Source organism: Cydia fagiglandana, chromosome 2 (genome assembly GCF_963556715.1).
Source record: "Cydia fagiglandana chromosome 2, ilCydFagi1.1, whole genome shotgun sequence".
Classification (NCBI taxonomy): Eukaryota; Metazoa; Arthropoda; class Insecta; order Lepidoptera; family Tortricidae; genus Cydia; species Cydia fagiglandana.
The window spans coordinates 22,382,444-22,396,207 of NC_085933.1; the positions used below are offsets into that span (position 1 = coordinate 22,382,444).

The 13,764-nt window shown below is 36.4% G+C and overlaps 1 protein-coding gene across 2 annotated transcripts in view; it reads right to left on the reverse strand.

Annotated features, from left to right (window-relative positions):
* The window catches only part of LOC134678533 (pikachurin), a 91,180-nt gene that overhangs the window by 7,222 nt on the left and 70,194 nt on the right, over nucleotides 1-13,764 (reverse strand). For both annotated transcript variants that reach the window (XM_063537112.1, XM_063537121.1), the window contains exons 8-11: nucleotides 10,269-10,537; nucleotides 7,450-7,527; nucleotides 914-1,059; nucleotides 266-382 (exon numbers count right to left, since the gene is read on the reverse strand). In XM_063537112.1, the coding sequence (XP_063393182.1) occupies nucleotides 266-382; nucleotides 914-1,059; nucleotides 7,450-7,527; nucleotides 10,269-10,537 (610 nt within the window). The remainder of the gene's footprint in view (nucleotides 1-265; nucleotides 383-913; nucleotides 1,060-7,449; nucleotides 7,528-10,268; nucleotides 10,538-13,764) is intronic.

A 13,764-nucleotide genomic window follows, 5' to 3' on the forward strand; every position in this document is an offset into this window, starting at 1 on the left:
GTAGAAAATAATGCAATTTACTGTCTGAAATAAAGGATTATTACATTATTACATTACAAGTACAAAACCTATAAAGGCTGGTGTGAACCGAAAACGAAGAGCGCCAAAAACGACGGAGCAGCAAACTCGTCAGCATTTACGACCAACAACATGTACATATAGCTTGTTCTCTTGTTTTGCATACAGCAGGAGAAAATTAAAATCTGTATAGGTATTTATTTATTTAATGTAAGGTAACTAAGGTAAGTATGACATGGTACGGTACCTGGTGGCATCGGTGACGTCTCGAGGTGATGTAGCTCGGACGCGTAAAGACGCGCGGCGTCCAGAACGGCTCACTGATACTCGGTGCCAGTTGTTCGGTGCCAGGGGGTAGGCGGACCTGAAACATTAATAAATACCCATCAAATACAACTTACACCAATACAACTTATATTCAATCTTAACTTTTTGAAGCATTAGAATACATTGAAAGTATTGAGTGTTTTGCTACATGTTATTGCTGTTTTAACGGTTTATTACCTTAACCTCGGTAGAAGGCATCACTAACGCCAGTTTGGCCCGAACTGTACAGGACTATACTACCGAGAAATCTACTTGAAGCCTGTGCCTAGCAGTTGGATCCGCATAGACTAGAGGGTTTTTCCGTTTCCTTAAAACAATGCCAGAGCGAAGATCGAATATTAACTCTATGAGATAATTCCTCAGATTTATGTAAAGAAATCATAATCATATTCGTTTATTTCATGAAACTAGTAAGCAACACTCTTGAGTTGAAGAGCTCTTTCCTCCCGTTTTGACTAGTAAAGTGCCTTTTTTTTATTGGGACGAATATCCGTTATGGATACCTCCGCACCGCAGGGACAGCGCGGAGGTAGGTAGCAGAGGGAAAAATATGATCAGGGTTCCTTACCTTACAAGCGCGATGCCAGAGCCGAGATCGAACGCGAACTCCACGAAATAGTCCCGCAGATGCAAGGAGAAGAAGTCGCCATCGCCGCTGGCGTGCTCCGAGTTGTAGAGGACCAGCCCGTCACCACTCGACGGCTTTAGAGTTATCTGAAATTAACAGCTTTTGTTTCAGAGTTACACTGGAAAGTGTCATCAGTCATCAAACCTCTATATGGAATTAAACCTAAAAAATATTGTGGGTTCTATTTGAAAAACTGGTTTGCATATTTAATTACCTATCTGAGAAAATGTGTAGGTTTTTTTAGGTAGGCTGTTATTTGTGTAACACCAGTGTTACACAAATAGCAGCCTACTAATATTCAGTGTTAATGTTCAGTAAACCCCTACTAATGTTCAGTGTTAATGTTCATCACTGTTATATTATTGTGTTGCCGCTATTTTGCGCAAAAGAGTGGCATCCTTAGTGAAGAGGTTGAGTGGCAGCCCAAACAGCATACTGAACACCATTGCAGAGAGATGGCAGGGGCGCTTCCAGGAGCACTGGAACCGTTTGCATTGCTCTGTAGGTTATGTATGATTGTGTTTTGTGTGTGATAATAGTTATATGTGTATTAATTAAGTGTAGGTACTAACGCTAGTTCTAAGTTATTTTTTGTTACTAACAACTATGGACATAAATTATTCCGAAATAAATTATTTGAATTGAATTGAATTGAATTATATGTATAGTTAATAATCAATAGTAAATAGTTAATGCCTGCATTATTATTGTAAACGGTATTAGGTATGTAACGTACGCAATTATCTTACTTTATTCAATGCATGTGGTGTTTACCTTTAAGTAATTGTTACGCTAAGCGATAATAGTTAAAACGCTTGTAGTTATACGTTACAAAGTGTAAACAATTGTTGGTGAACCAATAAATATAAATAAAAAATAAAAAATTATGTTACAAATGCGAAAGAAATTATGTTTTTCCGTCTGTTACTTCTTCAAAAAACCGCTAAACCGATTTAAATTATATTTAGTATGGACATAGGGCAGTTTTTATCAATAATCATCATTGGGCAGAAGCCAGTAGTACTCGCAAAATAAACATGATAAAGAAATTCTTTGATTGGCTAATAATTTATCGTCTTAAATAAAAACAGGATAACCGAACCTCGTAAATCCTATAATACCTATTCATCGCAAAACCCTCATTGATTTAGGTATCAGCTCGTAAATATCTGTTAGGTCCGTAGCACAAATTAAAATGGATGCTGATTCCGCGTAAATTACGGATGGCGTTTGAGTAATTTATCGCTTGACTTTGCGATGCACCCCTCATTTTCATACATATTTAAGATTTCTTATTTTATTCTATTTGATAGATAGAATAGATAGAATACTCTTTATTAGCACACCTCAGTAAAAGTCAGTTGATCTATTTTGTGGGTGTTGTTAATTGTGTTATAGTTATAGATCCTGGCCCGATCACGACACATCAACATCACATTCGCACGACTGTCATTTTTAGGTGCTATTTAATACCACTGTGGTCGGGGTACCCAGTAACCACACCACAGGCAATAAAACCTAGGTACCTACCACAATAGTAGTTATTTTAGAATTTTGTAAATCATTTATTTATACTTGTCTGATTGTACTCCGTTTTTATAGAAGTAGAGGTACTTATCATGAATTTATTATCACATATAAACATAAAGTTACCCTGCGTACATAGTATTAATTACCTACAGTTTTAGGCACCTAAAACACAATATTGCGCCGATTGAAAAAAGATAAAAAATTCAATTTCTTTTATCTATGAACATAGACAACAAAAAATCTTCCATCTAGATTTTGTTACAAAACTCAAACTTCCTTATAATAGCAGAGCTCAGACAACTTTGAAGAGGATCAATAAACTATTCTCCTGTTTCAGTTCAGTTTTAAAGGAAACTATATTTTACGTAAGTACCTAGCAAACTTTTACAACTTCAACTTCAAACTGCACTACTTATGAACAAATCGAAAATGGGTGAAAATTCAAAACGAGTATTGGTACCAGAGTTAACAACTTCTACGGTAACTAAATCTAGGTAAGATTTAAATGGAGAGACTGTAAATGATATAATATATAGGTAGATCGACAACTTATAAGGTTCCGTCACACAAGCGCGTTTTCCGGGCAGGGCGTTAGCGTTTTATAATAGCGGCGTGCCCCGCTCACGCGCAGCCCGCAAAACGCGCCTGTGTGACGGAGCCTACAGGTAAAGTTTATTGTCATTGGCCTTCGTTTGAGCTCTTACTGAATGCGACACTCTATATGACACTGACTGAAATATTTACTAACAGAGAATACATTAACTGGCATACTGACACACAGCCTAAATTATTGTTTGAAACATATATTCTTCGGCCTCCTAACCTAGTCGGTAGTGACCCTGCCTACGAAGCAGGAGGTCCCGGGTTCGAAACCTGGTAAGGGCATTAATTGTGTGTTCGTCACAAATATTTGTTTCCGAGTTATGGATGTTTTCTACGTATATAAGTATTTTGTATTGTAGTACGGGCGATTTTCCGCAACTCGTCGTCCTGCGCCTATTTTGCGTGCTATAAGTATTTATATACAAATATAATATATATCTTCGTCTAGTACCCACAACACAAGCCTTATTGAGCTTACTCAGGCCTAGGTCGATCTGTGTAAAAATTGTCCTATCATATTTATTTATTTATTTATTCTTCAATTGGTGTAGAACACCATCATCAGCTCCAGGCGAGGGGCGGGTACCTACTCGTAGTACTCAAATAAAATTGTAATCGCTATATTCTACTTGGGAATTTGTTTTGGGTTTCCGAATTGCCGCTGAATGAGCGCCTCAGGGCTGATTGGGCCATTCGAAACTAAGAAGTTTGCTAGTTTGTCCAACTATTAATAATAGTTCACCAACTCCGTTTTATCCATTTCAACGAAATATACATAAGTATAGTACATTGAATATAACATGACACTCAAGTAAAGAATCAGCGTTTCAGGCTTTGCTTACGCGTTTTCTTCTTTCTTCTATATCAAGTAGGTAATTCGTACTATTTGGATTATACATACCTACATATAAAAGATTGTAGGATTAATAATACGCCACCGTAGCTCAGTAACCCATGTGGTTAAGTATAGGTAGTCTACCTGTACCCTGCCTGTACCCTTTACAAAAAAATACTAATCTACAATATTATTTATCTAAGTTCTACTTTCCAAGTAAGTAACTCAAATAAACGACTTAGACTAATTAAATCTAGCTTTTCTACGATTCCACACTGCAAGTTTTCCTAAAGCCAAACTATTTTGAACTCTAAGTTAAGGATATCAAAACTTATTTTACACTAGCGAGTTATCTTAGATCCAATAAACCTCGTGCTCACTTAAACTTCAACTTTATTTACAGAGCGTTAGAAGTTAAAATTAAATAAATGTTCGTTGGGTCTGACTTGATAAGTGCGCGTATGAGAAGTTTTAATTTAGGAGTATACTGAAAGGGATAATTAAATGAAAATATAGCTATTTGAAATTACTTTAACTAAAACAATTTTAGATTTTCCTCCTCTTTACCATTTTCGCAATACCTCAGAGGGAAACTGTAAACTTTTGTCTGCGACTTCGTTTTCTTTAAACTGAAATCGGTAGGTAAAAATAAATATATATTTAATGTTTATATGTAACATAATCTTATTACTTGTAGGTTAATGCTGAAATCATTTGGAATTTACCGAAAAATAAAACCAACTGTATTTTTTTTTAAATATGCATTACTTATTGTAAAATATGTTAAGGGGTACAAGTTATTTGTTTTTCATTAGCTCATATAAATTACTCTCAGTAGTCTTCCGGGATTACTGGGAGTTTAAAATTTGTATGTCGGGCGTTGTGTAAATTTAAAAGCAAAAAAAATTTCGTGTATGTTTTCATAAGTAGGTGCTTAGTTAGTTTCACTGTGGCCTCAGTCAACAATAAAGTTATGTACAATTTAAACTTATTTAATTACACAACCGGGTCTACCGCGATATAATTTCATTGTTTTTACCTACCTTAAATTCCGACGTTTCATATTACAAATTTAATCGCTTTCGTATTAATTCTTACTTAAGATCATCGATAAGAAAATCCTTTAACAGCGATGTCCAGCTAACATCGAAATTTTGCGGAACACTAATAAAAGAATTTCATATCAGCAGATTTCGGAACGTATTGTGAATAAGTAATAACGATGTTGATGGATACTTATTAATCGATACACAAAATTGCTGGAAACTCAAAATCGCCATACGAAATTGTCTAAAGAAGACTTTAGTTTTTCAGATTGGATCAATCGTATAGAAAATGTATAAGCGTCGTCTGAAGGAGCCTTTAAAAATATTTAAAAAAGTTAGTTCCATAAGTAATGCAGTTTACGATAGTCTTAAAACTTTCAGTGTTTCCTACGTATAGATAGGTTTTATTAGGTACTGCTAATATTACGATGGTAGATTTTATCATAAAAAGTTAAGTGAAGAGGCTCTCTTGAAAGTAAATCGGCGCTTTTTCCACTGCACCAACATCAAGGTTTGTTATAATCTTAAAACAATAAGTACTAAGTAAGTGAATTTTGAAGTGAACTTAGTCGACTATCTTTTCACGACTTCGCTCATTTTTCGAAGTGGGTGGAAGACTTACCTACTACAACGGTAGGAACTCAACGATAAGAATTTCCATTGGTGATTTTTCAGAACTTTGATACCGACAATTGGTTAGGGTTGTCACCTTCTGGCGCGTTAAATTGATAAAAAAAAAACTAATGTCAATACGAGGCGCTCTCTCTCTAAGCACTAAATTACGCAAATATGATGTGACGTCAGATATTGATATTACACTCGTGTAATGTTTCATCTTTCGGAAGCCGATTCATTTAATATTTTGTTATGGTTTTGATCTTATTTTGACACGACCTTGTAGATAGCTCACGCTGATTGGTTAATGCAAAATAAAGTGAAGAGTATCCGTGAGATGCATGCCAATCACCAAGACGATCGTGAAGGTCGCATCAAAACTGTAACAAGTTGTTAAGTATGAATCGGGCTTAGAACAGTCATTTTGAATTTAATACGTTTGTAAAAAAATACACTGACTGGCAACTCATCTCACGATGAAACGGAAAACGAAAAATGAAACATAGGGAATACGGAATAATATATTATGAATTCTGGAAAAAGCCAATAAACGTCTCAAATAATTGTTTCGGAACGATGAAGCAAAACATAAATCATGGCTAGTATACATTACATTATTATATTTATTTATGACTTGTAGAAGGTTCTTGGTAAATATACATAATGCTGACATATTTTCTTATTTCTGCACATTTTCTGGCAAAAACTGAGACATACTTACATAATTGTTAATTTTATCACTTATCAGTCTGTTTTTTTTCATTGGTGAATGGTGAAAAGGAATGTAAATGTATGACATTATACATCTCTTATACAGAATTGTACTAAATATTACATGTACTGTAATATAGTTTATGATTATATAGTCCTTATTTTGGCCACATTTCTATCTCACAAATATACGTAGTAAGTTCCACTATATACAGGTTGGAAAGATAAGTCGGGCCCTGGAGGGAAACTACCTTAAATCCTTAAGCTGGCTCATTTTACTTAAATCTCCTTTATTTTTTAAAAGAAACAAAACTGCATTCAAAGTATTTTTCTTTTTTTCTTCAATTTGGCTTGTCAAAAAAATCTTAAGTACTAAATATTAGATTTTATGGATATTTTGTACGACAGACGAGTGTAAGACCTAATGTTTCTTGGAGAAATGTTATCATTAACATTAACTGCATCGACTAGTAGAATAAAATTGCGAGTTTTTATTTTTTGGAATTTTTTGTCGGTTCGAGTCCCGGGGGAGGCAAGCGAGTTTTTGAAAATATTTGAATGCAGTTTTGTTTCTTTTTTAAAATAAAGGAATGTCTCCTTTAAGTAAAATGAGCCAGCTTAAGGATTTAAGGTAGTTTCCCTCCAGGGCCCGACTTATCTTTCCACCCTGTATATCGTAAGTACCTTTTTTTTAAAGACCTTAAGCACCCTTTGTCGTCAAATCAAGAAAATGTATTTTACAACGGTCGACAACCCTAGGTGTACTTTTAAACTTTTTTTTCAAAGTCCAGAGGCAAAGGAAAGTCCCGCTAATGAACAGATGCCTTCAGCGGGCGAATTAATGTAGACCTTTGTGCGAGTCTGCATTCGGCTCTATTGACTTTTCTTCTTATTTTACATTTCTTAGCAGGCCGCGTAGCCAACATGCCAATCGCTTACGCTCCGTAGCGATCAAAACGCAACATTCACTGTCGCACTAATATGGAATAGTGATAGAGAGACACAAAGCGTTTCGTTGTCGAAGCGATAGCGATTGTCACCTTGGCTAGGCCGGCTGTACTTCTACCGTGAGTTGACACTTGACGATTACGCTAGCGACGCTCGCGGTTTAATAAGTATGTTTTATGATATTTTACCTGTATGTCGAGCCACGACTGAGCAGAGTTGCCAAGCCCCGGCAGCCGCAGGTACGATGATCCGTTGAAACGTGGCACCTGCAGACAATGAAAATAGTTATTTTCACCACACCAGCTCGGAAAGGCTTACTTTACACTTCAAAAACTGATAGCAAAGTTGCATTTTATTCACGTGTGAGGCAAAGTAATTAAATGCAAATTTGAGTTGTTTTCTTATGTTTGCTGGCAGAAACAACAATTTTGCCCCCTTGTAAAACAAATAATATTTCACTTAAACCTTTACCAGGCTAAAGGATATATATGCGGCACTTGAAACATGTGTTCTATTTTCGATGAGTAAGACTCACATTCGATTGTGATTTAAGAAAAGTCAGCCAAGTAAAGGGTTAACCTACTAATAACCCTAAATAATACGAGTGTGCTTCTAGTTAGTCACACTATCTGTAAGCTGTAACAGATTGAGTTGAGATATGAAAAGGTATGATATTTTCGTAACTCAACGAAAACTTAATTTTTTTTGTCCCAAATTGGGATATTGTGTTTATTCCGCCCAAAATGGAGAGCTCTCCACAGTTCCGAAATTTTATGAAAATGTAACAAAAAAAGAAAATTTACAACGAAATAAAAATCGGCACAATAACGGAATAATAAAACATTTCTAACCTTTATAAAATAAAAATTAATTTCATAGTACCCACTCACACTACTACAAGTTTGATAATTCGTTCGAACCCACACATAGATCACTTTAATATTTTCGCGTCAAACTTCACGGACCCTTGCGGTGCATTACAAATTAGCGGCATTAATAACCGCGGGGGACTGTTTTTAATTAGCACGCTAATGAAGACATACCTTCGCGGATTCACAGTTTTTTGAATAATAACACTTACACATCTAGTTTAGTCCAAAAAGCAACCACAGAGCTACTGCCATTTACTCTAGACTCTAGAGGGTGAATTTTAAATCTTGAATGTTTTTGTTCCTAATTTTCGTGTCATATTTTCTAGCGGTGACATACGGAATTCCAACTCACATTAATAAAATGTACGAAATTGCACGCTGATTAAAAATGTACTACATCACGTACAGTCGCCATCAGATATATCGAAGCAGCCAAGGTGTTCACAATATCTGAGCACGCACTCTAACGCCTTGACAATAGAGGCGTGTTCAGATATTTGTGAGCGCCTAAACCACTCCGATATGTCTGATGGCGACTGTATTGACTGTAGAAAATAATGGTCATCTTGCACAGCTAAGAAGCATACTTTCTGGCGGGCGCTATCTATTTTATTATATGTAGCAGTGAGTTTTCAAATATCTTGTGAATCAGAAAATATTTTCTTAACTGATATGATTCCAATATCATTCTAATATAGGTTTGTGTAAGTGCACGTTCGAATTGGCCTGTAAGACTACGTCTCAGAAAGCTTTATCAAAAAAAAACATACAACCGAATTGATAACCTCCTCCTTTTGAGATTTGGATGTCGATTAAAAATGTGATTTTGATCGTTTTTATACATACACGACTTCACCCAATATAAATTCAAAAGAAACACATTTAATTTTCGGAAAGTGTAGGTTTTAAACTTCCAGAGTGGAATAGCTGCCTGCTAAGCATAGAAAATTCAACTTCGCAACGTCAGAATTTGCTCAGCACGTCAAACAATGTTAAAATGTAACCAAGAGCACTATTCCGTTTTGAGAATTTGATGTAGTTTTGGTGTTATCTTGATACGACCTTCAGCCAGGCATATCATCACGCACACTAATAAGTGTGAGTTAACCGTAGAATTAGCTTAATGTTAGTATAGGTCTTTGAAAATTTGAAAATGACAATCTTTAATTGACAAACGCCAAAATTAAGAAAAGAAAAAAGGTATCGGGATGACAGATGCAAAAGTCACCTGAATATTTCCATCGATTATTTGTTTCGATTAGATTGGAGTTTTCTATCAACGATTGTCACCTTGGCTAGTCCCTCTTATTGCATTTCGTCGGCGCCAATCAGCGCTAGCGGATCACGTTGATTGGTTAAGGTCGTATCAAAATACGATGAAAACTATATCAAATGGTTGAATCAGAATGGGCCGCAATATTGTAACCGTAAAAGTTGCCCGCCAGCTCTGCGATGTATTACATTATAAATGTGCCACATTTATAACAGGGCGTTTGTTTTTAATAAGCTGATGAAATACAAGAACGGACCATAAATCTCTTGGAGTCTGTTTTGGAAATATTTTCTGCCTTGTATACTCTTATATAACATTGCTGTTCATATTCATAACACAGATCAACAAATACTAGGTATCCTAGAGCAAAGCTGAGCGAAATTAAATTTTTAGAAGTATGTAATATATTTTGATGATGATGTTTGTAAAGTTTTATTATTAAGGGGGTAAACGTCCTGTTGTTGAAATTCAGCCCACATCTAATTATGTCCAAGAACTCTTAAAATAAAATATGAATATGAGTAAGGGGCGAAAAGGGGATTAACATTTACTATGGAAGTGGTACAGTCGCGGACGGTCTAGATGATTATAGATGATAGATTTATGATGAGGTAACCTACCAACTAACAGGAGACTAAAAGAAATTTAGTTGCGGCAATTCCTCTCATGGCTCCTCTACACGATGTGCTAGCGCCGGCCACTCCAAGGGACGCATTTATGCGTTAGAGGGAGCAAGTGATATTGCTGTCTCATTCTACCGCATGGCTGCGTCCCTTGGAGTGGCCGGCGCTGGCCCATCGTGTAGAAGAGCCATCACATCTAAATATATTCCATAATAAAATTCTTCCTTCCTTAAACTTACCTTCAAGTCAAGCGTGATCTCGCACCGCGCCCCCGCGTACCCCAGCGGGCACAGACACACGCCCCCCACACACCCGCCCCCGTGCTGGCACTCGCACTTCTTCGGCTCCAAGTCCAAAGAGTTGTCGAGTAGATTATGGTCCTTGTTCGAGTCTCGCATCACGAGGTCGTTGTCCTCAAAGTGGACGATGTCGTTGATGTCGTAGATGGCGTGGTTGGTCTCGCTGGTGGTCTCTGGCGACCACGGGGCGAGGGTTGGCGCACATTCGGCTGGGGACAAATGAAAAGATTAGTTGATGTTAACATTTTTGACGATGTTGGCACGTGGGCGGAGGTCGGAGAGTGAGGGAAGTCGGAGAGAAACAAGCGTGTCCTATCTATGAAGTTTATTGGGAAAGTGACATGAGTACATTACGAATTCGCTATCCTAAATTAATTATTATTAATTACAGCGCCACTTATCGACTGTCTCTGGAACTACGTACCCTTGTTGGATGCGTAACATATCGATTATCGATAAGCTCTCTGGGGTTCTAGAAAGTGGATAATAAAAGGTCAGATAGATGGCGCTGTTAACGCAAGTTAACAGACGAGTTTATTACACTAGATCTTCCCGGGACAAAGGTTTACTATTACGAACTAGTGGTATTTAGGTTCTTCATATAAATATTAATACTCATTGGAGGCATTTATTAAGTATCCCTAGATATTAAGACTAATAAATGAATCGTTTTGATAAGACGACGCTATTAAGAAATTAAGATATTTAGAAAATACATCTAGCTAGATAGATGCAGATGCCTTATCATTTCTAAAAATTATAGCTAAATTGCATCATTTAATTTTCCCTCCGATTATTTGCTGAAACCCGCGAATCTTAACAACTTGAAAGCTTGAAAGCTCCTATTGAAGCTTGCTTAGATCCGGCAAACTGAAAAGCTCCTTCTGCTCGATTACAACCTTTTAAAGCTCCCGATTCTAATGCGATCGATTTAAGCTCTATGAAGCAATCGGAGCGATTTAGAAAAAGTTTTCTTAAGAAGTTCTCTTGAGAATGATAAAACACCCAAATGTTTCAGTGAAGTTTTAATCAATAGTCTAACTGCGAACCGATTGAGCCTTAAGTACGTTTAATTTTGATTAAAATTGAAATATAACATCAGTCACATTATTTCGAAACTAAGCTACTAAAGGTTCATACGGTTAACAAATATACATACGCAAACGATAAATGTAGTTGGTAGTCAGTTGTTACACTTCTGATATACTTACTGATATCAAGCTATAACAGGAGCAATAAATTAAACTGCAGGCCAGTGTAAGTGTAGGCTGTAGCTGTACTGCCCAAACTGATCAACATTTGTTCAGCGACTTTTGAAAATAACTTATATTTTTATTTTCGTGTCACTTTAAAGTTTATTATGAATTAATTATTTGCTTGTGTTACAGGAAACACCCGTATTGTATTTTTAGTAGTGTTTAAAACTACTCCCTTCTTAGTTATTAGATATTTACCTATTAGATTAGACTAGCAAGTTTCGACAACGTGACAGAGGAGTAACAATACGATCTCATTACAGTCATTACGCAGCATCTGACCGATAGTATCATATTTCTACGTAATCCAATCTCAGAACTATCTTGGAATTCCTTCGCTTCGCATTAGGAACAAAGGCTGACATACTGCCGTATTCAAACTTCAAGATATTCACAAGAGACGACATGTACTAGATCCATTCTAGATACGTTATAGTATAGATATCAACTAGTTCCCTTTTGCAGCGCAATTCGGGCAACAACGTTAGATAGAGTAAGATACGTATTAGATGTGAATTGGATCTCTTAGTCATATCCTGTGGAAATCGTTCAAAAGTATCTCCAGAATTGCGCAAATGTCAAATTTGACAGGTTAGATCTTAAACATATCTTTATCGTATCTTGGTGATGTCTAAAAGATATCTAATAGATGTATATTTCAAAATCCGAATCGGGCCCAAAGGCTGACATAGCATTAGCGTGTACTCGTATGGATGACAAATCATTAGGTATTCTGATGCCGCGCGACTTGGGCGGGGGCGCGGTGTGGGCGGGTATCAGTGCCGTCTAAATTTAGGTAAAGTAAACGAGCACGTTTTCATTAGATTATCGTGGTGTTAATTTTGTACTATGTTGGTATGAATTAAATCTATTTTTATTTCATGGTTCCTAAATCTTTGTTATATCCATAATATAAATGCGTATGTCCCGACTGACTGAAATTTTGTACATCAGGCTACATTTATAATTATAATCGAGAAATAAGAAGCGATTTGGAAAAAATCATCATCTAAGGGGGTTAAAAAGGGTATGAAAGTTTGTATGGGGTACAAGTATGATTTTAAGCCAAGAACTTGAAACTTCTTGGCTTAAAAAGTGTTATTAGGTAAATAAAATAGAGGAAAATTGATTTCAGCATTTTTGAAAATTTATCTCCTAAGCTAAGGGGATTAAAAAAAGGCGAAAGTTTGTATCAAGACCGAATATTTTATTTGAGCGGGGGACCTGGAACTTTTTAAAATGGCATGTTACTAGAACACAACACAAGTAAAGTAATTTCAGTGTTTTCGAAATTTCCTCTCCAAGAATGGTCAGAAAGCTTGATGTGAGAATGTAAATAGAGCCGCACGTACTGCTCCAACTATTTAATAATAGGTACAGGACTTTAATTGTTGAGTCATTTAGAGCTTAATTTACTTTAGACATTTCATATGATTGTATTGCCAACTAGATTAGCTTGAGCCAGCCTCGGAAGAAGAAGACGTTTTCCGCTTTCCGCTAACCAAGAAGCCCCACTCGCTTACGTAAACACTACATTTATTTTGTCATTACGTTGCTATACGCGTGTCTGCTTGTCTGTCAATGTTAACATTGGAGCGCTATGTCGTATTTTCTGAATAAGTAAGCTGAAGGAATTTCAGTATTCGTTAGGAAAATGTATGTGTTTCGTTTGAAATTTATATTATCGGGTGCCTGTTAAAGAAACAAATATTTAAACGGACTTTAGTTATCTTTGAATGTTCTTTTACACACAATACGAAAGGGTTGGGAATAGGAAAAATATCGGAAAATTTTAAACAGCGAAAATGTAGGTAATCTAGTGAAGCGGAGAAGAGATGTGAATTAGGTACATTCAGGGTACATTAAATACAACCAATGCTATTGGTTGATTCTTGCGTCTCCTCTCACCTCCGCTTATCTCCCCCTCAGTGGAAAGGCAACCTTCTAACGAGGCGGTCTAGCATTAGTTGCGTTCTCGCGCGCGAGTCCATACTTGAAGTCGCGCTAGATGTATGGGGCGAGAACGCGACTCATGCTAGACCGCCTGGTTTCGTTGCAGTAGCTAAAAATGTATACGCACAAGAACGCTAAAATGAAAGAAAACAAAAAATATTTCAATAAAAATTACATTATGTCGAATTACTAAAACAGCGACATCGGAAATTTCATACGAATAAAAG